Raw genomic sequence first — 27610 nt, 5'->3', positions numbered from 1 at the left:
TCACCAAGTTTGTTCAACAAATCTTTATTGGTTGCCTGTTCTGTGCCAGGCCTGGAATTGGGGATTGAGAAATACATAAAATATGAACTTTATCCTTAAGGAGCATAGTCTGTCTGCCAAGGAGGAGAGTGAAAGGAGGGGCAAATAGAAAATTGAGATGCAGTATGAGATAGATAGAACTTAATGTATGTGAGAATTCTTTAAATGAGCAGACAAGATAGACAAAGCTATCTTTTGAAATTGTAAATTTCCTGTCATTGAAGTTTTTTTTTTTTTTTTTTTTTTTAAGTACAGTAGGATAACTTAGGCTGGAATGTGATAAAAGTTTAAAACATTAGATTTCAACAGATTTTAGATTATTAGTAAGTTGGAATCCTTTTGAAAATGAAGCTATAGCCCTGAGAATTCTCCAAACATATTGAAAGACTAAGACGTGGAGAAAAGCCTGTAAGGTTGGTAAAGCCTTTCTGGCATACTCCTGAGCTGTGGGCCTGAAAGGAGTTACATTCAACAAAGCCATTGACTGAAGGACCTGGAAATCTAGGGAGGGCTTGATTAGGGTATGAGGTGGCTGCAGGGGTATAATTTTTAAACTGGCAGTTGGAGTGGGAAGGTATACTTAAGAAGTGAGATAGTAGATGCTCTCTTTGGGTCGGGGCTGGGAGGAAAAGCAAAGGCAAATTTAAGAAGTGAAACTGGAAGAAATTGATAAAAACCACACTACCCAGAGAGTCAATCTAGATTAACAAAACTGTCCTTGCTTAATTGATTTCTTTTGCTCAAAAACAAAAGTAAGGAACAGTTGGTTTGCTAATGGTGGGTTTAGATGAACTATGCAAATAAATGCATCTGAGTCTGACTTTAAAAGATGAGTAAGATTTTTTTTTTTTTTTTGGTGGTGGTACTGAGCATTGAATCCAGGGCCTGCTGCAAAAGATGAGTAATATTTTTTTAGTCAGAAGAGAGAAATCATTGACAGGAATCATGATGGTGTATGTGTGTGTGTGTGTGTGTGTGTGTGTGTGTGTAAATGTATGTAACTAAGACTATTTGATGGCCTGGATTGTGTATTTCAGTGGTATGGCACATGTGTGAGACCCAGGTTCAATCCCTAACATCACAAATACACACACACACACACACACACACACACAACTTGGAAAGTCCAGGAGAACAGATTTCTGAGTTATAATTTGAATGTAGGCTGTATCTAGGTATGGTGGCTTAGTTTGTAAGGCAAGTGGATGTCGATTGTGAAGGACCTTGAATTTCATCTGTATTATTAAACTCCTTAAAGGCAATGTATGTGTGTATACACACACACATACACCTGTACAAGCTTTATTAATGAAAATATTCAGTATATTATAAATTAGATACTATATAGGGCACTGCTGGATTGTAGAGATGGAAAATTGGGTCCAATATTTGAGGGACATTCTGGCTTCTGGGGAAGACATACCAGTAAACAATTATAACATAGTAAAAAGAAATTTGATAACCTGGAAATGTATCCATTGTCTTGGAGCATGGAGAAGAGGACACCTTACTTCTTTTATTGGGGGTTACACAGGGACACTCGACTACTGAGCCACATCCCCAGCCCTGTTTTGTATTTTATTTAGAGACAGTCTTGCTGAGTTGCTTAGTGCCTTGCTTTTGCTGAGGCTGTCGTTGAACTCACTGTCCTCCTACCTCAGTCTCTTGAGCTGCTGGATTATAGGCATGTACCAGGTATAAATTTTGACCTTAACCCAGCCATACTACATCAAACTTTATGGGGCCAGGCCATAGCATCTACATTTCTAAAACATCTTGTATGATTATTATGGTTTTTATTTTGGAAGACTTTTATCTTTAAAGTACTGTTTGTTTGAATCCAAGGAGCTTATATTCTAAATAGTCATAATTAAAGATATAATTTCTACTGTAACACGAATAATGAGAAACTATGAACTCTGGATACATGTATGTTTCTCCACTGTCAAGGACAATTTTGCTTACTTGAAGGTAATAGTATTTGTCTTCCTTAAAACTATTGGTAGCGTGTAATAGAGATTTTTTTCCTTTAATTTAGATTTTATTTCATTTCTCAGAAGCATTAGAGATTGCCAATATATTCAGCAGGATGGTTACTACATTAACAATCATATATATATATGTGTGTGTGTGTGTGTGTGTGTATATATATATATATATATATATATATATATATATATGTATATATATAAAATAAGATAGAATTTTAGAGGAGGGAGATACAGTCCAGGGAAGCAACCTTTTCCTGTAAAGGGCCAAAGAGTAAATATTGTAGGTTTATGAGTATATAGTTTCTGTTGTAAGTATTCAGCTTTGCTAGTGTAACCTAAATAAGCAAGAGACAATATGTAAATGAATATGAATGATGTGATTGAGTTCCAATAAAACCATTTACAAAAACAGCAGTTTTGCTGATCCTTGATGCAGTCAGTTCCAAAGAGGGAAAGTGTAACTTGCCTGAGGGTACAAAGTTAGAGGCAGTCAGAGAATTTACTATGTGAAATTCTGTTAGCAATTGTATTTAACCTTCTTATAGATGAATAAATGGAACCCAACAGTTTAAGACATTTCTCTAAAGCTAGTAAGTATTACTGGGTTTCCCACTTGTTGTTGTTTTCCCCCAAGAATTTAACCTTTATTTATTTGTTTGTTGTTCTTTCTTTTTTTATGTGGTACTGAGGATCGAACCCAGACCCTCATCCATCCTAGGCAAGCGCTCTACCACTGAGCCCTTGCACTTGGTTTTTGCTAGGACAAATTTCTTCTTTTCAGCTACATCACAATGGTTATCTGTGTTCTCTAGTGTTTTAGATATGAGGCTGCAGAGAAAAGCAGGATACTAGTGAGTTTTTAGCCATGGTTAGCACACAGTAGGCATTTATATATATGAATATTATTGACTGGATAGGCTGGAAATATTCGTGGTGAACAGTATAATTTGGATTCTTGAACATTTTTAACATGCATTTCCTTTTGCTCAAAAATAATAAAAGAGTTATGTTCTTTCTTTTGATTCCAGTAGCTGCTGCTGCTGGTGGTGACAATGTCAAATAACGGCCTAGACATTCAAGACAAACCCCCAGCCCCTCCGATGAGAAACACCAGCACTATGATTGGAGCTGGCAGCAAAGACACTGGAACCCTAAATCATGGTTCCAAACCTCTGCCTCCAAACCCAGAGGAGAAGAAAAAGAAGGACCGATTTTACAGATCCATCTTACCTGGAGATAAAAGTACGGTATTTTCTTTCTTTCTTTTCATTTGTATGCTTTTTTAAAAAATAACTTTTTGTAACTTGGATAAAGATCTGTCCTTCCTTGACTGAATTTTCCTTTAATACCTTTTATTTTCTTGTTAATATTTCCCTTGTCTTTCCTTCCTTAAATGGCAAAAAATGGAAAATAGTCCCATTTTGTACTGTTTAATTTTATTTGAGCAAAATTCTAAGAGAATAATTATGCTTTTGCCAGAGTTTGTACATTCTGAAGCCATTTGTGTTTATAAACAATTTTCACAAATATAAGGAATTTTGAAATGTCTATGTTTTTCCAAAATTAGTTTCATTTGGAATGCCTTCTTTCTAAATTCTTGATTGCATCTTCTTTATTCAGATCTCCTGGTCTTACACCCAGATTTGGGGATTAAATATCAGTAAGAATAGCAAGGAATGGCTGAGAAAAGGAAGCAGAGATAAGTAAGACTCATTGTGAGTTCACTATGAATCAGTCATACTAAGCAGCCTCATTTCTTTCTTATGAGTAAAACTTTTAGAAGAGTGATCAGGATTTTAACAATACATGTGAAAAAATTGTTGACATCCTTATGGATGAGGTGGTGAAAAACAGAGTTTTGGATGTCCACATAGATAGCTTTTTGTTTCACCCTAAAAATGTTAACTGAGGTTTTGGTTGATCTGAAGTGAAGTTCTCAGTTATGCTTGCAGGTCTTTGTTCTTGTGGCATACTGAAGAAATTGGCTTTCTACCTGTAAATAGTTATCATGAACTTCAGATTTAGATAGACCTGTTTCACCACTTAACCAGCCTTGTGACCTTAGGCAGTTAGTTAACCCCTTTGACCTTTAGTTTCCAATCTTTAAAACTGACATAATATCTCACAGAGTTGTTCTGAAGATTACATGCAAATTTTCTGATATAGTACCTTCTATGTGGAAAGTACTCAAATGCTAGTTCTCTCTTTACTCCTTTATTGATGAATAGAAGCTGGGAGACACAGCTATGGATTACATGACAAATCAGAACTGGGATTCCGAAACAGTGGGGCAAATATAAAAAGCACAATGATAAGATGGAGAAAGTATCCCATGTTTTAGACAAATATAACTGCATAACTGCTGACCAAGGGAGATGGTAGTTGTTAGAATCATTAATCAAATGAGGAACATAGGGAAGAGGAACAAATTAGGATTGGTGGTTAAAGAGCAGAAAAGATGTCTTTTATTGACATGTCTAATAGGCAGATTTTGCATATGGTAAATGTTTGTCGATTAACTTAAATGAACTGAAATGAATAACTAAACTTTTGAGGACTTTTAATGAGTTACTGTGGGATTATATCTATGTGTAGGTATCCTTTCCTCTACTTCACCTTCATTGTGGGATTTTTGGAGGTCTAAACAGAAGAGAAGGTATTTTGATTTCTTGACTACTTCACTTATGAAGTGGCTGTCCATGTCTTTAGTACAGGTGCTAGGTAATTTTCCCAAATTATATATTTTATAAGAGATTTATATCTAGGTAGTGTTACCCTTCCCTGAAACCTTCTCCCATATATTTAGACAATTTTTTAAATCTCTCAATGTAGGTATGTGTTAATTTTAATATTGTACTTTATCAACCAATATTCTTTCTTTTTTTTTTTTTTTGAGAATTTTAATATTTATTTTTTAATTATCGGCGGATACAACATCTTTGTTTTGTATGTGGTGCTGAGGATCGAACCTGGGCCGCACGCATGCCAGGCGAGCGCGCTACCGCTTGAGCCACATCCCCAGCCCTCAACCAATATTCTTGACTTCTGTAAATAATTAGGCTTTCAGCCCAAGTTTCCACAGTAGTGAAATAGGACTTTTTAAATTAAAAAGTTTAAATTTTTCTGACTCAAACTGAGAACTAAAATTTCTGCCATCATCAAAATCAAAAGTATTTGTGTTTCAGAGGACACCATCAAGAAAGAAAAAAAGGTAACCCATAAAAGGGATACAGTTTTCCCAAATTATGCATTTTAAAGAGACTTGTATTTAGAAATACATAAAGAATTTTCGTACCTCAACAATACGAAGACAAATAACCTAATATAAAATTAGACAAAGGATCTGAAATATCTCTCTAAATATGTAAATATCTCTCTAAAGAAGATATGCAAATGGCAAATAAGCACATGAAAGGATGCTTAATGTCATTGGTCATCAGAGAAATATAAATCAAAACCACAATGACGTATTCTTTCACACCTACTACAATGGATGTCATGAAAAAGACAGATTATATCAAATGTTGGTGAAGGTGTATAGATATTCTGACTCACATAATTGCTGGTGGGAATATTAAATGATACAGTCACTATGAAAAGCAGTATGGCAGTTCCATAAAAGGTTAAATGTTGAGAGATCATATAATCCAACAGTTCTGCCAAAGAGAAATGATACACAGCCACATAAAAATTTTTACTTAAATGTTTGCAGCAGCATTAGTCATAATAAGCCAGAAATATAAACAACTTCCATATTCATCAACTAATGCATAGATAAATATTATTTGAGAACAAAAAATAAAATAAAATCCATGGTGTAACATGGTGAAACTTAAAAATATTGGGTTAAATGAAATAAACCAGTCATAACGGATCATGGTATATGATTCCATTTATGTGAAATGTCCACAAAAGGCAAATTCATAGTCAAAAAACATATTAGTGCTTGTCTAGAACTGCAGAGGCCAAGAGGCAGATGGGATTATGGGGTGATAGCTAAGAAATGTGGCTTTCTTTCTGCCTGCCTTCCTTTTCTTATGGTACTGGGGACTGAACCCAGGAGTGTTCTGTCTCTGAACTGTATCTCTAGATACTCTGTCCCCTTTAAAAAAAATCTTATTTTGAGTCAGGCTGCCTTTGAACTTCTGATCTTCCTGCTTCAGCCTCCTGAGTTGCTAGAAGTACAAGTGGGCACCATTTTGCCTGGCTCTTGGGTTTCTTTCTTTTTTAAATTTTTTTAGTTGTAGATAAACACAATACCTTTATTTTATTTGTTTATTTTTATGTGGTATCTGGGATCGAACCCAGAGCCTCACACATGCTAGGCGAGTGCTCTACCACTGAGCCACAACTCTGGTCCCTTGGGTTTCTTTTTGAAATGATGAAAATGCCTTAAAATTGATTGTGGTGATGATGTTTTCCCAGGTCTGTGAATATACTAAAAACCATTGAATTGGGGCCTGAGATCATGGCTCAGTGGTAGAGCACTCACCTAGCATGTGTGAGGGGCACTGGGTTCGATTCTCAGCACCATAAATAAATATATAAATAAGTTAATTAAATAAAGGCCCGTTGACAACTAAAAAATATTTTTAAAAAAATTGAATTGTGAACTATATATGGGTGAATTGTATAGTGTGTGAATTATATCTCAATAAAGCTGTATATACATTTTTTTAAAAAGAAGATTACTATCTGAAACAACAGATAGGAACCAAATCTTCATTGGAATTGAAGGGACAATGTTGTATGTTGAATGGGGAAGTGAAGGTCTACATATCTGGGCTGTAGTCTCTCATACATTGGAGACCTGATTTGGGTCAGTTACTTCTCTGTATACTTCAGTACCTTCATCTAAAAAATGAGTCAGAATAGCAGATATGCACAGTTTCTTTTAGCTTTGAAATCTTTTAATTATATAAATGTGGAATTGCAAAGATCATTGGATCAGGATTGTCTGTAAAGGTGAAAAGAAGCTAGACCATTGTAAACTACCTTAATCAGAGATAGAGTTGTAGATCCAGAGTTCTTCTGGAAATTGTAGTTGAGTAACCCTGTGCCAAATCTAGTCTGAAAATAAATCTCATTATCTTAAGATCAAAGCTGCATCTCTGTAAGTTGAAAGCATAGAGTAGAAAACACAGTTATAAGAATTCTTGCAAAATGATCTATCTAGCAACCTCTCTTTCATTTCCTAGTTATGAATTTTCTGTAAATTGAGCACATCGTTTCACTCCTTTGTTTTAAGACCTTTAATGGCTATTATTAATGCATACATGGAAAATAAATAATTTTTTTTCTCTTTGTTTGGAGCCTTTGCTTAACCAACAAGCTATTCAGCTTAGTCCTAGCAGGATACATAGCAGTGTTGGCAGTGTTGTAAGTGGTATGCCCTCCATATAGTGTTTGAGAATTTATACCAGCTTAAAAAGAAATGGTCTAGAACAGGACTTAGAGAATCTAGATTGAATTCTGCCCCTGGTATTTAATTCTATGATTTACTTTTAAAAAATATCCTTTAATTCCAATATCATCCTCTGTAAAGTAGGAATAATCCTAATTCCTGTGTACTCTATGTCATTAGTAGGCTTTTGTCTGTCACTTGACATAGTGAACATAAAAACATTCTAAATTGTAAAACAATACAAATATGAAGTTTATTTTAATGAAATATTTATTGCTTATCTGATATCTACAACAGCTTTTTTGCTCTTGGGAAGGCTGAAGCTTAGAGAACAGTAAATTCCTCAAGGTCTTACATGTCGAAAGTGGTAGAGATGAGTGTGGAACCTATTTCATCATACTCTACTACTTATATTTCTGTTAATTGTTTTTTAACCCTTGTTATACATTGGACTCACTATGGTACTTCAAAATACAGATGTCTGGTCCCACCCAGACTTTTAGAGTTAGAATTTCTACAGGGATAGTGTTATGTCTCTAGGGAGATGAAAAAAGAAGAGTTCTCTGCAGGCATAGTTGAGATTTGAGCTGGCAGTGGATAGAAGTCTGTAGGCATTACCTAATGCTGACCTCCAGTATGGCCTCAATGTGTGCCTGGGGGGGTGCATAAATGATTGGAAGGAGAAACTGTAATTGAAGGCCTGTAATAGTGGCGTTGAGTTGCAGAATTCCATGTGGGAAAGCCTGGTTTCTGTGGTTAGGATCTGGAGCCTTTGGTTTATTCTAAGAAGTCTTGCAGCATTTAGTTTGGATCTTTTTCTGGCTGCATTTTCACAACCAAAGTAGAATTCTCTGAACTTGGGAAGAGTTTAGCAAAGTTAATTTTAACACTAAGTACGTCAGTGTTTATCTCTCCAAGTTTGGAATGTTTTACTGTCTTGTGCTCAGATTAGCTCAGCTAAGCCAATGAGAGGTATGGCTTAAAAATAATTAAAAAAAAAAAATAAGGCCAGTGATTTGTGCAGAAACTTTAATGGCTGTACTGAAACACAGGATTTTCCAGGCTCAATTTATTTTCCCAAACTATGAGAAATCCAAATGGACTAGGCTACAGATAGGGCTAAAGTTGGGATGGGTGAGGTTGCAAGCCTCTTTTCACTCTTTATTTCTGTAAGCTTAAAACCTTTAGTTGCGTGAAATCAGGATGAGGATGATTCTTCCTTCTTTCTATCTTCATCCACATTTCCTTTGTCTTGATGAGTGGATTGAGAAATCTACTGACAGTTTCTTTATTATTATTATTTTAGTTGTAGATGGACACAATACCTCTATTTTTATTATTTATTTTTATGTGGTGTTGAGGATCGAACTTAGTGCCTCACATGTGCTAGGCAGGTGCTCTACTGCTGAGCCACCACCCCAGCCCCCTACTCTGACAGTTTCTAATAGTAATGATAACTCATTTTTGTGAGGTTTAGTTTGCAAAGCCATACATTTTTTTAAACTTTTTTAATAACAATAACAAAAAATAGTCATGGTAATAACAAATAATAATAAAATAGTAATAACAATAATAGAGTAAAATAACCAGTTACTATTTATTGAATGCCTATTACGTGCTACAAGTTAAATTAAGAGCTTTAATATTTGTAAAGTACACCAGTTGTTTCAGGTAGATAAATATTTCACTTTACAGACAGGTTCACAGTGATTAAATAACTTGCCCATTTAGTTAGGAAATGGCAGAGCTGGAATTAGACCTCTATCTGTCTGATTCCAAGGTCTTTTCCTCTATATGACACTTACACTCTTGGGCTTCAAGTATCAGTGACTTGTCAGAGGTCACATGCTGTGTAGTTGCAGTTCATGAATTCTGAATTTGAACCAATGTCTTTTGACTTCTGAACTGTAGTCTTTCATTCTTTGAAGCATTTGGATACCATATTGGATTTGAATTTAACTAGCCTTGGGTTGTTCAGACTAGTGCTTTCAGTAGAACTTATTTGGCTGGTTCTTTGAATTTAAAAAAAAAAAACAATTTGTATTTAATAGCATTCATTTTGTCACTTACTGGCATATTCAATTAGTCTGTTCTATGGGGAGGGCACAGTACATATAGAAACTGTGAAACTAGGCATAGTGGTATGTGCCCAGCCACTTGGGAGGTTGAGGTAGGAGGATTACTTGAGCCAAGGAGTTTGAAACCAGCCTGGGGGGCTGGGGATGTGGCTCAAGCGGTAGCGCCCTCGCCTGGCATGCGTGCAGCCCGGGTTCGATCCTCAGCACCACATACAAACAAAGATGTTGTGTCCGCTGAAAACTAAAAAATAAATATTAAAAAAAAAATTCTCTCTAAAAAAAAAAAAAGAAAGAAACCAGCCTGGGCAACACAGACCCCATCTCTAATAAAAGTGAAGCTGTGCCAGGAGTTTGAGTGTTTGAGGTTGTCACCAGTCCTATTACTGATTGGGTGAACTTTGGTAAGTTGTTCTACCTTTAGCCTCAGTTATTTTACCTGTAATATGTGTAGATAATAATATTTATTTCATGGAGTTGATTCAAGGCTTATAAGACTACAAATGTGAAAAGTGTTGTATAAACAGGTGTTTTTAAGAGTTGGTAGTGGTTTTGGTAGTATGGTCATGCATTATTGTTTCTTATTATTGCTTGCAGTCATTATGTTCTTTTGGAATCTGTTATTAACACTTTAGAATTGTTATATGATTTATAGAATAACAAGTCTTAACAGGATTCTTCCAAGATGAAATTAAAAATGGTCTTTTTTCACTGGATGCCGTGGTGCATGCCTGTAATCCCAGTGGTTTGGTAGGTTGAGGCAAGGAAAATCACAAAATCAAAGCCAGCCTCAGCAATTTAGTGAGACCCTATCTCAAAATAAAAATAAATAAATAAAAAGGGCTGGGGATGTGGCTCACTGATTAAGCACCCCTGGGTTCAATCTCTGCTACCAAAAAAAGAATGGTCTTTTTTTCCCTCCCCAAATATAGGTTGTATTTCCGGTTGGTTTAGACAGAGCTAATGGGAAAGACAGATTAAATAATTTTGGGCACTAAGACTAAGCAGACCCAGAAGCACATTTGCCAAGAAGTTATTCAGAGTTCTCTCCAGTGTCAGAAGCAGGATTGTAGCTCTGGATGAGCCTGGAGCTCTGGGATAAAGTGAATCTGAGGCCCCCAAAATAATCACATCCTCTTAAAACTCAGATCTCAAATACTGTTCATTTACTTAACCATTTCCCATTTCCCTTTCCTTTCCTTTCTTCCTCTGTACCTTCTGTGTTCTCATAATTCATTTATTTGTTATCAGTAAGGATTGAAAACACTGATATACATATCCTGTACTTGGAATTAGATTTAGTGACCAGCTTTGTGTTGAACATTTTCCAAGGAAATACTCAGTGAATCTCTCTGGGCTTCGGTTTCTTTCTCAACCTCATAATTAATGGACTAACTGCTCTGTAAGATGTAAGTTGAACTAAATGCTCTGTAGTATCACATTGAGCATGATTCTTATGTCTTCCACTAAATTTTTAAATCTTTGTATAGAAAATTACATATCTCGAAAGTATACAATTCAATGAATTATCACCACACCTATGTAGCTACTACCCTGATCAAGAAATAGATCATTACGATTCCTTGAAAGACTCTGCATTTTCCCTTCCAGGCACTAACATCTGCCGCAGTCCGGCTGGCTGCAGCAAACTAACGGGGGGTGACGAATAACTTGTGTACGTTGATACAGCAGGAGTAGGAGCCGTTTATTGCAGGACAGGAGCAGTATTTATACATTCCACACAGCTTATCTAATTAGCATAAACTAGATACATCAGTCAACCAATAAGGAATCTCCACACTTAATGGCTTGTTTTTGTTACTTCTCAAACCACTCCCTCTGGCATTTTGCCAGGCACCATCCAGACTTGTTTACGAACTTTAACATTCCCCTGGCAAAATGCCAGGTGTTATTTTGACTTGTTTACAGACTCTAACATTTCCCCCTTTTGTTTAATTTAAATAACGACCATAGTGGTTTTTACAGAAACACCATAAATAACCTGCTACAAACAGAAAGGGAGGATACAAAATGCCACAATACCAAGCCAATTGATGGCTCCATGCAAGAAGCCCTTGGAAAAATTATACCAGCAATGACACCGTTAGCAAAGATACCGAGTTACAATTTGTTATAGATTACAGTTTGTTGTCTCAGTCCAGGTAAAGCAGTGTCTCAATAGATCTCAGTTCAGATAAAGCAGTGTCTCAATAGATTAACTCACAGTCCAGGTAAATCACAGTCCAGGTAAGTTCTGCAGGCAGCTAGCTTAAATCACAGTCCAGGTAAGTTCTGCAGGCAGCTAGCTTGATTCGAAGTCTCGCCTGTTTCTCAGCCAAAGTCTCATCCGGTTTTCAGCAACACTAGAAATTCTTCCACCTTGGTCTTTACTGGCACGAAGGCAGGAACTCCGGATGCCTAAAGAAAATCCTGTAGCATTTCACTAAGAAAACAACCTTCTGAACAATTTAGTACATTATCTCAAGGTTTTTTACATTTGAAATAAGCCTTAATAGTGCGCATTACTCATTAGCTTCCAGGTGTGGGAGAACCATTGTAGCTTAGTTATTGGCATTGAAAATGACCAAACATTAGAGACACCAGTAGCATCTTCTGCTGGCTGTAGTGCCTGGGCAGCCCCAGATGGCCCTGGGGAGTGTCCCGGACTCAAACTGCTACTGGGCACAGGAAGCAAGAGCCTGCGAGACTGTGCCTCCAGGTCAGGTCTAGATTTGGGCTCCCGGCAGTGGAAGAGCCAGCTCCCCGGGCCAGGAGGCGGGGAAGGGCCAGTCGCCTCCGCCTCTTGGAAACTCCTTGCTGCACTGTGACCGGCTTGTACACTAGGCAGCCGCCTCTCCGCTTCACGCACCCTCCGGTAATGAAAAGTATTTAGTAGTAGCCTTTTGCAATTTCTTTCTTGATAATCCTTCCTCCTCTGAACTTTTTTCTTCTTTCTGACTAGAGTTCTTGGGCTTTTATCAACACATGCCCTAACTATTCTTGGTTCCACTGGGATGCCTCTTTCCCTTATCAATTTACTTCTCACCCCTTCCATATTTTCATCACAAAAACAATACAATACACTGAGACAAAACAAGACACAAACATACTGTATCAATCTTCTCCATTTTCTTGAAATGGTCATTTTTCCTCTCGCCCTATCTGTCTAGGGACGAGCAGATTTGCTCCCGTCCTATCTATGGACGGGCAGCTTTTTTCGTCACTTACCCCCGAGTGTCCCGGGGCTCCCCGTACGGGCCACCATCTGCCGCAGTCCGGCTGGCTGCAGCAAAATAACCGGGGGGTGACGAATAACTTGTGTACGTTGATACAGCAGGAGTGGGAGCCGTTTATTGCAGGACAGGAGCAGTATTTATACATTCCACACAGCTTATCTAATTAGCATAAACTAGATACATCAGTCAACCAATAAGGAATCTCCACACTTAATGACTTGCTTTTGTTACTTCTCAAACCACTCCCTCTGGCATTTTGCCAGGCACCATCCAGACTTGTTTACGAACTCTAACATTCCCCTGGCAAAATGCCAGGTGTTATTTTGACTTGTTTACAGACTCTAACAAACATCTCTCTCCTTTCCAAAGATAAATATCATAATGAGTTTTTTTGACTTTGTCCTTGACTTACATAGAACCATATAATGTATATTCTTTTGTTTGCTTTCATTTGATCAACATTATTTATGTGATTATTCAAATATTCTGTCTCTCTCTCTCTCTTTTTTTTTTTTTTTTGGTACTGGGGATTAAACCCAAAGGTGGCTTTACCACTGAGCCCCATTTCCCAACCTTTTTTATTTTGAATTTTGAGAAAAATTCTCACTAAGTTATTTAGGGCCTTGCTAAGTTGCTGAAGCTGGCCTTGAACTTGCAATCCTCATGTCTCAGCCTCCTAAGTCGCTGGGATTACAGGTATGTGCCACTGCATCTGGTCCAAATATTTTCTTATAGAACTATTTCCCATTGTACTGTTGATAAACATTGGATTAATTTTAGTCATCAACTCTTATGAATGTTTTCTGATCATTTTTTTTTACATTTAAAAAAATTGTTGATAGACCTTTATTTTATTTATTTATATACGGTGCTGAGAATTAAACCCAGTGCCTCACACATGCCGGGCAAGTGCACTACCATTGAACCATAGCCATAGCCCTTTCTGATCATTCTTGTATATATCTTGTTACATATATTTACAAATTTCTATTGGTTATATGTACATAGTAAAACTGCTGGGTAATGGACATGCTCATGTTATACTTTGCAGATAATACTAGAAGTTCGAATGGTTGTTTCAATTTATATTACCAGCATCTACCAATGGTCCTTCAGAATTTCAGTTATTCTACTACTCTGTCACCACTTAGTACAACCAATCTTTAATTTTAGTGATTCTGTTGTGTATGTAGCCTGGTTTCTGATTACAAATGAGCTTGAGCAACTTCTCATGTGTTAATTGGCCATTTGGATATTCTTTCGTTGTGAAGTTCCTTTTCTCAAGTCTTGCCCGTTTAAAAGTATTTTTTTTTTTTATTGATTTGTAGGAGTTTTATCTAGATATAGGGTTTTTGTCCATTATATGTTACAAGTACCTTCTGTTACTCTCTTCATGGTATCTTTGCTAGATGGTTGGCACAATGTTTATAAACTTTTAGTATGGTCAAATTTATTAATTACTTTCTAATGTTTGCTGTTTTATTTTTGAAATATTTGCCCACACTAAGGAATGAAAATATTTCTCATTTGAATTTTTTTGCATTCATGTACTTGAACACATTACCTACAAATTATAATAGTTTTCTTTTTTTTAACTTCTCATCTTTTTCTTGTCTAATTGTACTGGCTGATACCTTCAGTACTATGATGAATACAAGGACCTACAGTACTATGATGAATACAATTAACTTACCTTTTTTTAATTGTGGAGGAAAAACTTCTAATTTTTTAAAAATATTTTTTTAGTTGTTGATGGTCCTTTATTTTATTTGCTTATTTATATGTGGTGCTGGGAATCGAGTGCAGTGCCTTATGTGTGCACTACCGATGAGCTACAAAACTTCTAATATTTTATAGTTAATATGATGTTTGCTTTAGAGGTTTTTTTTTTTTTTTAGTTGTATATGGACTCAATGCCTTTATTTGTTTTTTGTGCTAGGATGGAACCCAGTGCCTCACACTTACAAGGCAAGGGCTCTACCACTGAGCTATAACTCTAGCCTCTGCTTTGGAGGTTTTGATAATTAACTTTTGTTAAATAAAATTCTTTGTAATCTTGGTTTGCTAAAGGTTTTTAATCATGAATTGTATCACATTTCAGCAAAGTGTTTTCTACATTAATTTAATTCATTATATATATGCATAGAAACTCCTTTTTTATTAATATGGTCAATTACATTTACTTTTTTAAAAAATTGAAATACAATTTATATACTATATAGTTTATCATCTTAAAATGCATAATTCAATGGTCTTAGTAAATTCACAAAATTGCACAATCAAGGGCTAGGGGTGTAGCTTGGGTATATGTCTAGCATGTATGAGGCCCTGGCTTGGAGCCCCAGCCCTGCAAAAAACAACAACAACAACAAAAAAAAACAAAGTATGACTGTTACAACTAATATCAGTACATGTTTATCACTCCCAAAAGAAACCCTGTATTTGTTAGCAGACACTTCATTTTTCCCTTTTCTCAGCCCCTTAACAGCCTCTAATCTACTTTCTGTCTATGGATTTGCCTGTTCTGGATATTTTATATAAATGGAATTATGCAATATGTGATCTTTTTTGACTTATTTCTTTTCACTTAGCATAATGTTTTCAAAGTTCATTTTGTAGCATAGATGAGGACATTTTTGTCTGAATTTCATTATAGAGATATACCACATTTTATCTGCTCATCAGTTGAGGGACATTTGTGTTATTTTCACCTTTGAATACTTTAAAGTTTTTGTGTAGATACATATTTTCATTGGGTTTCTCTCTAGTCATCATACAGGCACACACAAAAAAAATTGTTACGGCAACCTTCACCCCGCAGGGAGACTAAAGTTTGTGGGATATGGGACCATCAGGATCCTGGGTTTGCTTTATTTTTTCCACTGTATCCTTAATCCCAAATTCAGAGAATATGCCTAATAAGAGATTTTGGAATTGGGATGGGCAGGGCAGGTGGAAAGCCAGAAGAAAGATCACACTCTTTACTCCTATGGCCCTTTGCACATTCTGTTTCTTTCTGGAATGATCTTCCCCATTTTTGCCTAATTAACTCCTATTTATCCTTCATGACTTTTTAAAAATATTATCTTCTCCAGAAAGTAACTTGTTGCCTACCTTCATCTCTATTCTAAGCATGGGTCATTGTCCTGTTTTGCAGATTGAGGACTTGAAACTCAGAGACTTTCTCCCAGGGTTACACAGTGAGTTAATAAAAATGAAATACTGAGTCCCTCTTCCCCTGACTCCTACTTCAAAATTATTCCTTCTAACAGTCTTTGGATTCCCTCACCTTAGGCTTTTCAGCTATAAAATGTTAATCCATATTGTCTGGCTCCTTGGGTTTGTTGTGAAGAATCAGGGAGACAGTGAAAGGGCTTTATAAAGAGTTATGCACCTATGAGGGTGGTGGTTGTTACTTCTAAAAAGCAATTAACTGAGTTCCAAGTGGCTATGGGACTACATAGCTTTTTCTTTAGTTCTGTCTTGCCTTCCTGACTCAGGAACCTTGTTTCCAGCTGGTGGTCCCCAGCTAGTGAATATTTGGCCAAAATCGCACAGCACCCAGCCTCCATCTGCCAGCTATATTTCCCTTTTCTCCTTATTTTCCCCTTCTCCTATTTCAGCCAGGGTCTTCCTCTTCTCAAGTCTGGTTTATATTAAACCATTATTCAGTTAGTAGTTGCTTTCATTCAAATCAATCAGAAGGGATCAGGGGTATAATGAAGGGTAAAAGACTTGATCAGGTAGACTGAGTCTTACCACCATGTGCTCTGTGACTCAGGGCAAGTCAGTTTACTTTTTAGGGCCTTTTCCTTCAGGGAGTGGAATTAGATGGTCTCTAAAGTCATTTCCTAGTATTTTATGGGGTTTTCACGAACTAAGTAAACTCTGTGCTGGGTTTTGTTTGAGAATCAGAAATATAATGGTCATAATGAGAAACCATGATTTTTTTCCACAGCTTACTATATTTTGCTTTTTAAAAATTCATCAGTTATAGTTCATACAAGGGATCATACAAGATAGGAAATGACTAGATGGATGGTGGTGTAACAGACTCAGTGCCTTGGGAATTCACAGGGAGAGGAAAGGTCAGGAAATCCTTCCTGAGAGAAGTCTTTGAAAACAGCTGAGACAGAGAGAAGGAACATTCCAAGCAAGGAAATTAAAAAAAAAAAAAAAAATGAGCACAAACGTGGAAGTAGGAATATGTGAGGTATATTCAAAAGTCACGGGCTACCTTATTTCCGTTTCACAGACTTGGAAAATGTAGGAGCTGGAAGGTCCTTAAGTCCATCCTCCTATGATTTAATTTCCCCTGGCTTTTTCCAATTAGCTAGTCATCCTCTGAGCCATTCTCTGAATCTTCATTACCAATTTCTTCTGGACTTTACTGTCCATGGTTATGATATTATATTGTGTAGTCTTTTAATAATATGCAATAGAAATAATGCATAAAATATAATAAACTATATAAGCATAAAAAAACAAAATAAATAAAACATTAATGTAGTTTTACTTCCCTAAAATCTTTTAAGTGATTTAAGTGATCAGAACAGAGGGAATTTAGAAACAGAAAGCAGTTTAGAACAGAAAGCAGTTCTAAAGCCCTGCCACATGTCCTACATATTCTAGATGTGAGTGAGACAGATGGAATTATGTCTTAAATGACTGCTTGACTTGGGCCCTGGTATAACCCTTAGCCTTCTCTTTCTCAAAGCAGCTGCTTCTGGAAGAGAAATTGCCAACTACATAAATAGCTTAAACCCTAGCAATTGGCATGTGGGCAAATGGTTCTTATAATGACACTAAAGAAAGACCTTTGGAATCAGACCTGGATTCAAATCACAGCCTCATTAGAGGCTAAGAGTAAATTATTTAGTAGTAATATTTATTATTAAGATAGTAAGAATGAAGGAAAATAATGTATGTCATGGTACATATACATGGAAATTTCTTAATGTTATTTCTTCTCATTATATCAAAGTATATTTTCTTAATTCAACTTGAAATTCTTTAGGGGAGACAAAGTAGTAGAATGTAAAGGACCTTGCTTTGATTTCATTTACTTAAGATGCTAGGCAAATCTGTATCACAGTTTCCTAATCTACAGGTAAAAATTGTTTCTCAGAATTATGGTGATTACGTGAGATAGTATATATAAAATGTCTATTAAAAACTGTGGGAGGGCTGGGGATATAGCTTGGTGGCATAGTCCTTACCTAGCATACATGAGGCCCTGGGTTTGATCTCTAGCACAACCTCCCCCCATTCCCCTGCAAACAAACTGTAGGATGCCATCTAAGGAATAAATATAGAGCTTTGAGAGTACTTATTTTTCTGGTTTCATAGACTCACCAAATATGGGAGCTAGAAAGGCCCTTAAGATCATCTACTACATTGTAGCTGGGCCCAATGGTGCATGCCTGTAATCCCAGCTATTAGGGAGGCTGAGGCAACTGGATAGCAAATTTAGGGATAGCCTTAGCAACTTAGCAAGACTCTATTTCAAAATAAAAACCAAAAAGGGCTGGGGATGAAGCTCTGGATTCAATCCCTAGAACCAGGAGATGGAGATCATTTAATTCATCCTCCCCATAGTCCACTTGGGAAAGCAGAGATACTGACTGGACTGTATACTATGATGAGGTAGAAGTAAAACTGACTTGTACTCTAGATCTTGTTTGTTTTTCTTCCCATTTTATTGCCTTTAATCAGGTTATGCTGGTTAGTGGGAGCATGAGGACTTCAGAATTTCTTTTGGCTGGTGTGCTGGGCTGCCAGCTGCTTTAAAATAAGGTTAATGAGGGCTGGGTAATCAGTTTCATAGAAGTTTGGCTAAGCTGGTGAAATGAAACTTTTATTCCTGTCCTGAAGAGAATTTGCATATCTTAGTCAGGTTCCTTAGACTGCTTGACCAGTTGAGGTAGGTGTCTGATCATTTATTCCTTTCTTCACTCACTATCTCGGCACCTATTTTGTGCCAGGTATGTGGTAGCCCCTGAGAATTGGTGATGAATTGGACATGGCCCCTGCACCTGGAATTTAGTCAGGTAGAGAAAATAAGCACTTAAAATAGTCAGTCACTCTATTGGTGCTGTGGGAACAGAGGAGAAGGTGAAGAACTGTCCAACCTGGAGATCAAGGAAAACTTCCAGAAGAGGACTTGCTCTATATCAGCTGGCTAGTTAGTGGTAAAATCAGAACTAGTAACTATGACAAATGTTCCTTCTGCTCCTTCCTTGCTTTAATTCAGGAAGAATTCAGTTTTTAGACATGTATCTACTCTAAGTCAGGTTGTAGTTAGGCTCTGTAAATACAAACGTAAGTTGGGACAAATCTTGTTCTCTAGGGGAGCCTACAGCTCAGGAAAGAGCTGAAATAAGCATTAAAAACCTAGTAATACCCCTCTTCTAAAAATTTCCTCTTCCCTATTTCTCTCACAGCAAATAAAAAGAAGGAGAAGGAGCGGCCAGAAATTTCTCTTCCTTCAGATTTTGAGCACACAATTCATGTTGGTTTTGATGCTGTCACAGGGGAGTTTACGGTGAGTCTTGGTTTACACAAAGTCCTTTGGACCTTTAGAGTTCTGGCTGTGTGCTGTTAGATTCAATTCTTTCTCACCTTGCTGATCCCTTTTTCTTTGCCTGAGACCCTTATTACTGTCTTCTTAACGTTCACAAGAGGAGCACTTTCCTATCTCCAAAATTGTATATTCAGAGAATCCTTTTGATTTTCATTCCTTATATAAACCTTTACTGAGGGACCCCATGCAGGCTCTGTGTATGACACAGAGGATGTAGGAGCAAATCAGACATGGTCCTTGCTTAGAAGGAGGTATAAAATGGTAAAGGAGCAAACATATTAAAAAATAACTGTTAAGAGAGGTGTTACAGAAGAGGCTTGTGTAAACTTTAAGGGCACAGAGATAAAGGGATGACTAAGAAGCCCATCTTTATTCAGGGTCCCTTGTAACTATTTCTTTCTGAAACCCTTGCATGTCTGTCTTACAGGGAATGCCAGAGCAGTGGGCCCGCTTGCTTCAGACATCAAACATCACTAAGTCAGAGCAGAAGAAAAATCCGCAGGCTGTTCTGGATGTGTTGGAATTTTACAACTCAAAGAAGACCTCTAACAGCCAGAAGTACATGAGCTTTACAGGTAGGAGGATTATGTCCACATCAGTTGTTGTAAAAGAAGGTTTTAATCTGGGTGGAAAAACTCCACATATTTATTGGTCTGGAGTGAAATAAGAAAGTGGAAAGAGCAGAAGGTGGTATTCTCACTAAGATGGGATTTGGGAATTTGACAACCAAGATGAAGTTTTTTTCCCATCAAACTTGTCTTATTCCAAAACTGAATGTTTTTAAAAAATAGCATGGTGTTATGTAAAAGGAATACTGGCTTTGTGCCAGAGGTCTCGATTTTGACATTCACAAGATTCTATAGTCATTTCATTTATTTGCGCCTCAAAATGGGAATAATCACTCTGTTTTATTTAGGTTTTTGTTCCTGTGACCAAAATACCTGACAACAAATAACTTAGAGGAGGGAAAGTTTAGTTTGTTTCATAGGTTCACAGGTTTAGTTCATGGTCAACCAATTCCATTGCTCTGGGCCCCAGGTGAGGCAGAAGCTTATGCAAAAGGATGCAATGGAGAGGCACTGCTCACTTCATGGTGGCTGGGAAGAAGACAGATGGCACAGGAAGGTGTCGGAGGAAGATGAATCCCCAGTGACTCACCTCCTCTAGCCACGCCCTTCCTGCCTACATTTACTACCCATTCAGTTCATTCAAACTAGGATGGACTTACTGGGTTTCAGATCTCACAATCTAATCATTTCACTTTCAAACATGCCTGCTTTAACACAATTGCTTTAAGGGGGACACCTTATATTCTAAACCATAACAAATTCCTATCTCAAGAGGTGGTAGTGAGAAGTAAATGAGCTCATTGATGTAAAAGTTTTTTATAAGTTATAAAAGCACCATAGAAATGTAGCTATCATTGTCATGATTATTGTTAATATCATTAATTATTTAATAACATTAATCTGTATCTTTTAAGTTGGCAAAGCCAGTTTCTTCTTCAAGGGACTAATTTTTATCTGTCAAATGAAATAAAGCCAATAATTTTAAATGATCCTTAGATGTACACTCTTTATAAGGGATTATGTTTTTTATAGCAGAATTGGGATTAGAATCCAATTCCTACACCAGCATTTTTTGAATAACTAGTTTTCTTTAGTAATTTTATTTGGAGCCCCTCCTTCCACAGCAGAGAAATTTTTCTTTTCCTAGGATAACTTATGAGAGGTCTATATTTTTGGAAACTTGTTTTTTATAGCATCTTAGAATGTTAGAGCAAGAAGTACCTTTGTACATACCAGCTCCCCCTTGTTTTTTAGTCACATCAGGAAGACATAGGCCTTCCTAATGTGGCTAAAATAGTAGCAGTGCTAGTCTCTTAGTTCCAATCCTAGTGTTCTTTGTTCATGCTACCTTCTTCAAAGGGCAGTATTGTTGGAAAAGGTGAGAATCAGGATGAACTTGCTGATTTTGAAGGATGCTTCCCCTGCAAGTATCTGGCTTGTATCAAAGGGCACAGATGGTGGAGATGACAGACTGCAGCTTCTCTCATTCTGCCATAGTGGTACCCAGGAGAGGGCCATGCATCTACCCAGCAGTATTTCCTTCCTCGCGTCTGTCACTGCCGGGTCTGTCTCACTTCCTCACTGGGTCATTCCAAGGAGGAATTGGGGTAAGGGGATTCTGAATGGGAAGGTTTTCTGGTAGTCAGGAAATTAAGGAGTTTATCAGAGACATCAAATTATAAACTATCTTTGAAATCCTCAGTAGTAAAGTCTTTGGAAGAATCTGTTTCCTGCATGCATGTATGTTTGTGTGTGCAAGTTATAGGTATGCATATGGAGACATTGCCCAGTGGGTTTGCACATGTTTGAAATTATAGTCTATGTAAGTAATCATGGATGGATATGTATATGGACATGCAAATTCAGATAATTATGTAACTTTCATCTGTACATGCATATATGAACAGTATTTAATATATATGTATAAATATGTGTGCATCTATTTTTGTGTTTGAACTAATATACACATTATTTACATGTATGTGCAAGATTTTAATTTAGTTGTAGTTGGACATAATACCTTTATTTCATTTATTTTTATGTGGTACTGAGGATCGAACCCAGGGCCTCGCATGTACTAGGCGAGCGCTCTACTGCTGAGCCACAACCTCAGCCCTGCAGGATTTTAATTTTCTAGAAGTTGAAGATGAGGGCCAAGTCTAGGCAAGACTGTATATTTGGTATAGTTTAATTTTAATGTCATATCTCTCCTTTCCCTGTTTCTCCTTCTCATACAGTTAGTTATAGTAACACTACTTCAATTTGTGTATTATCTTATGTGAATCTCATAATGCCTTTGGGAATTGGCAGGGCAAGGACTATTATCCCCATTTTACAGACTCAAAGAAGTTTATTAGACTTAGAGAAATTAAATGTCTTATCCAAGGTAACTCAGCTGATAGATGATGGAAGTGTGTTTTAAACTTGGGCCTTTAAACTCAGTGCTGTCCCTAACCCAAGCACAACTCTCCATTGCCATTTGGGGGCATTAAATTTCCTATTTTTCAACACTAGATTTTCTGTTCCAATTAGTAGCTGATGTGTTAGAGAAAAAGTAGGTTAGATTTACAACTTAGTTGAGTATTAGCCCTACTTTGCCACTTATTTATGTGATCTTGAACCAGTCTCTTTCTTACTCTCAACTTCAGTTTCCTCACTTGTAAAATGAAGAGAATGGAATACTTTCATCCTGTCATTCTGTACTTTGGAATTTGATTTTGAAATATAGAAGTTATATCCATGATCTTGAACAAAAGCAATGTTTACTTGTTTTTTATGGCAATAAGAAGTATGTTATTACCAGAATTCCCAATCCTCAAAAATACTAGCAGCATGTAAGATTAGGGGTAGTGCAGTGAAGGCATGGTGTTGCACTCCACCTAAACTGATACTCATTTAGATAAGAAAAACAAATGAATTATGTTTAAATTATATCATGAATTGATTTCTTTAAGCCATAGCACATGATTCAGGGCTTGTTTTAAGAACATATTGCTAGGACTGGTGTTGTAGCTCAGTGGTAGACTGCTTGCCTGGCATGTGTGAGGCACTGGGTTTGATTCTCAGCACTACATATAAATAAATAAAACAAAGGTCCATCAACAACAACAACAAATTTTTAATTAATTTTTTTATTTATATATGACAGTGGAATGCATTATAATTCTTACTATATATATAGAGCACAATTTTTTATATCTCTGGTTGTATACAAAGTATATTCACACCAATCTGTGTCTTCATACATGCACTTTGGATAATAATGTCCATCATATTCCACCATCATTTCTAACCCCATGCTCCTTTCCTTCCCCTCCCATCCCTCTTCCCTATCTAGAGTTCGTCTATTCCTCCCATGCTCCTTCTCCCTACCCCACAGGGAGTCAGCCTCCTTATATCAGAGAAAACATTCAGCATTTGGTTTTTTGGGATTGGCTAACTTCACTTAGCGTTATCTTCTCCAACTCCATCCATTTACCTGCAAATGCCATGATTTTATTCTCTTTTATTGCTGAGTAATATTCCATTGTGTATATATGCCACATTTTTTTATCCACTTATCTGCTGAAGGACATCTAGGTTGGTTTCACAGTTTAGCTATTGTGAATTGTGTGGTATACCTGTAGTATGCTGTTTTTAAGTCCTTTGGGTATAGACCGAGGAAAGAGATAGCTGGGTCAAATGGCAGTTCCATTCCCAATTTTCCATACTGCTTTCAATACTGTCTACACCAATTTGCAGTCCCACCAGCAGTGTATGAATGTACCTTTTTCCCCACATCCTCGCCAACATTTATTGTTGTTTATATTCATAATAGCTGTTATTCTGACTGGAGTGAGGTGAAATCTTAGAGTAGTTTGGATTTGCATTTCTCTAATTATTAGAGTGATGAACATTTTTTCATATATTTGTTGACAGATTGTATATCCTCTTCTGAGAAGTGTCTGTTCAGGTCTCTGGCCCATTTATTGATTGGGTTATTTGTTTTTGTTTTTTTTTGTGTGTGTTTAGCTTTTTGAGTTCTTTATATACCCTAGAGATTAGTGCTCTATCAAAGATAATACCTTGTCTTTAAACTTATTTTCTTACTGAAATTTCCATTGGGTTTGTGTTTTATATTTTGGCAAGTCCAAGATATCATTGATTGAAGGAGGCACCATTCTTTTATTTACCAGTATGGCAGGGGAAGGGACCTGCCAACCAAACCATGAAATGCCTTTAATTGTAGGAAACCTCTCCATTTTAGAGCTCTTAATGTGAAAAATGTATGAATTAGAATCAGTGAAATCTGATAATTACTTCATTGGAGGCACTTGATTTTATTCTTAGGAAATAAATTTTTGCTTTTAATTAGACTTCACATGATTAATCTCTCTTTTCTTAGTCTTTCTGTCCCTGTGGGGAATGGGCATGGATGTACAAGGATCCTTTGTGAAAGTTGAAGCTGCGGGTTGACCATGATTTTGCATAATGGCTCAGGACTGTGCCTTGGATTCCTTTCCTTTGGAACTTCTCTCTACCATTAAAGCCTGCTGATGATATAGCTGATGATATGGATACAGTTCTAGCATAGATTTAGAATTAAATCATAATTCGGATCTTGAATCCTCTATTTAACCTATATAAACCCCAGGACAAATCACCTCCCTGAACTATAAAATTGATAAAAGTGGATATAATGATAATACTCAGAGCCATAGTGAGGATATATGTATAAGGTGCTTAGCATGTTATGTGGCCCATACTATCATTCATATTATTATTATTCTGTGAACCTGGGAAGTGCTTGATCAGGTAGGCTTCCTTAGCTCTCAAGAAAGGATTAACCACAATTGTTTACTAAGTCTTTTGTCTTTGTTCCTTTGCAGATAAATCAGCTGAAGATTATAATTCTTCTAACACTTTGGTAAGTCTTTTTTTTCTCTCTCTCTTCTGAAATGGGCAGGTTCAGAAGTAAGGGTCAAAAGATATGATAAGGATAAAGCCCGGGCTGGGAGGCACTCATCTTGGTCACTCTCCTACATTCAGCTTCAGAATGTCTGTCTATATAATAAAGGAATTGAACTAACAAAAATTGTGTATCCCTTCCAGCTTTAATGCTCTAGAAATTGAAACCTGGGAACCAGAAGATGTGATTTCTAGGCTGTTTTTCATAGGTAGCTTTGAACATTGGGAAAGCCAGTTTGTCTTTTCTGTGCTTTAGATTCCTCATTAATAAGATGAGATACATCTGCCTTGCCTGGATGTGTTTTTAGACACTTGAATTTAGAAGAGTTCCCTCTTTTCAGTAAGGTCTGCAAAACTAGGATTAGAAATTAATTGTTGAAGGGAGCAGATGCTTTTCACTTAAGGTCATTTATTCTGCCTTCTAAAGTTGTAGTGATGTCCTGTAATTTGAAGTGATATTATAGGAATCATTGACAAATTGACTGGGAAGTAAGACTAGCTTAACTCAACTTTCAGATTGTATTTTCCAGGGCAATTATGAGTATGAAATGAGATATTGATGTTTGAAAGGGTCTTATAGTTAATTGTGACACATATAAGAGAATGTCACTATTCTTTATATCTAATATTTTCTCTTATAGAAAGGTGGTTGTGCCATGTTGATTTACTAAATATTTACAAGAGCCCCTACTTTGTGCCAAGTCCTGTGTAGAGTAGTGGTGATACAGAAATGATACATTGTCTCAATGCCTAAGAACCTTTCAATTTTATGGAAGACATGAAAGTACAGACAGTTATAGTTTAGCATGATAAACTTCATAAGGCCAGAGGCTACGCCTGTCTTGTTAATTGCTGTATCTTTGGCATCTGACAGGTTCCACGTTCAGTAAACATTTATTGAATGAAAGATTGGATGTGTCAGAGAAAGCTTATTGATGGTAAATTCTGCACTGAATGAGTTAAAATTAATTCTAGGGCAGAAATCAAGGAGGAGGAGAATATTCCAGACAGAAAGAGAATTGTATGTGCATGAACTGGAAGTTTATAAGGGAATTGCAAGTGGTTTAATACTGGAATGTGAAGTGTGCAGGGAGTACACGTGGGTGGTGAGTAGGAGTGGTAAGTAGGCCACATCCTGTAGGAGTTTGACTTCATCTTAAAGGTAATGAGAACTTAAAGACTTTTAAGCAGGAGAGTAGTAAGGTCTAATGCAATACTGAGTCACCACCAAAATACTTTGAACCATGTTGCTAACACTGAGAATTGATTGATTCTGAGTCATTTATACTCTTATCAGTTATACTAAAAAAATGTTGACAAGCTGCCTTGTAACATGACAGATCCCTTCTTATTCAGTATCTCTTCATATTTGCTGAAGCTTGATGAGGTGGGTTATTACTTGTTTTATAGGTTATAAAACTGAAATAGAAAAGGTTTAAGGCAATAGACATCTGATTTTCAGTCTGCACTGCTTTCCCTTGATTCATGCTGCCTTTCATCAAATGGAAGAAATGTGAATAAAAGATGGGAGAAGAATTTGCAAATGTAGGTGTTTGAACAGTGAATCATTGAAGAAAGGGCCTAACAAAGTTGAGTTGTACCTTGTGATTCAAATATCTTTATACTTATATAGGAAGAGTGGTAGCTATCGTTTATTAAGTGTCTATTCTGTGATGACACTGTGTAAATAACTTTCTATATGTTAGCATAATTAGTCCTCACAGTTTACCTCTTGAAGGAAGTATTATCCATCCCCATTTCACAGGTACAAAAACTTTTCTGAAGATTCCTAATTAGTGGGACTGGGGTTGTGGCTCAGTGGTAGAGTGCTCGCCTAACACATGCAAGGCCCTGGGTTCAATCGTCAGCACCACATAAAAATAAATAAATAAAATAAAGGTATTGTGTCCAACTATAAATAAAAAATAAATATTAAAAAAAAGATTCCTAATTAGTACCAAATTATAATTGGAGTCTTCTGAATCTAGTCTAGGGTTCTTTTCATTGTGGCAAGGAACAGAGAAAGATGTCAGAGAGGTCTTATAAAGGAGAATGCAGTGTGTTGTTTGCTAGTGTGGAGGAAGTGCCCTGGGGCTCATGCCATATGGCAGAGAGGATAACACCTGCTTGGTTAAAAACCTGTACTGGTTTAGTATCTACAAATAAAACCAGTCAGGCTCTCAAGGACATTTTTCTCCCCCAATTCATAACATTTGTCCCTCTAGTCCGTTGTTCTATCTTTATTTCCTAGTTTTATAGAGAAATAGGATTTTTATTGTGGTAGCATGTTATTGTTCTCCATTTTGGATTCACTTAATTTGTGAAATAATCAAACAAAATTGTTATCTATATAATAAAGATTTTAAAAATTGTAACTCAGAAACATTGACTCTGTCTCCACTGTTGATGAGTTAGTAGTAGAAATCAGTTCAAAATTCTCTTCTCCTGAGTATTCATCTATTCATTTATACTATAAATATTTCCTTAATATCTTTTTTTGTGCCAAAGTATAGGTGACACAAAAATGAATGTGTGCTACCTTGAGAAAAATATTAATGACAGACTAGGAAGATAAAAGCTCCAAGATATGGCTGCATGAATAATGTGCAATGAGGTCATATTTGATGGAATGGTTTATTCTGCCTGATAGTACAAGGAAAGTTGCACAGGGTACTGGGTCCTGAAGGATTATTCATTTAACAAACATGATCTTTAAGGTTCTTTTCTGCCTAAAATTCTGTTAAAAATCTGAGACTTGACTCTAAG

The 27610-nt window shown here is 36.6% G+C and overlaps 1 protein-coding gene across 3 annotated transcripts in view; it reads left to right on the top strand.

Annotated features, from left to right (window-relative positions):
- Pak1 (p21 (RAC1) activated kinase 1) overlaps positions 1–27610 on the top strand; it is a 145426-nt gene that overhangs the window by 73525 nt on the left and 44291 nt on the right. For 2 of the 3 annotated variants that reach the window (XM_071616521.1, XM_027942572.2), the window contains exons 2-5: positions 3059–3272; positions 19189–19289; positions 19756–19903; positions 24766–24803. In XM_071616521.1, coding sequence (XP_071472622.1) covers positions 3083–3272; positions 19189–19289; positions 19756–19903; positions 24766–24803 — 477 coding nt within the window. In that variant the 5' untranslated portion in view covers positions 3059–3082. The remainder of the gene's footprint in view (positions 1–3058; positions 3273–19188; positions 19290–19755; positions 19904–24765; positions 24804–27610) is intronic. The other variant, XM_027942574.2, reaches the window with a different exon arrangement.

Source organism: Marmota flaviventris, chromosome 9 (assembly GCF_047511675.1).
Source record: "Marmota flaviventris isolate mMarFla1 chromosome 9, mMarFla1.hap1, whole genome shotgun sequence".
In the NCBI taxonomy this organism is placed as follows: domain Eukaryota; kingdom Metazoa; phylum Chordata; class Mammalia; order Rodentia; family Sciuridae; genus Marmota; species Marmota flaviventris.
This window is presented reverse-complemented; position numbering and strand designations above follow the sequence as displayed.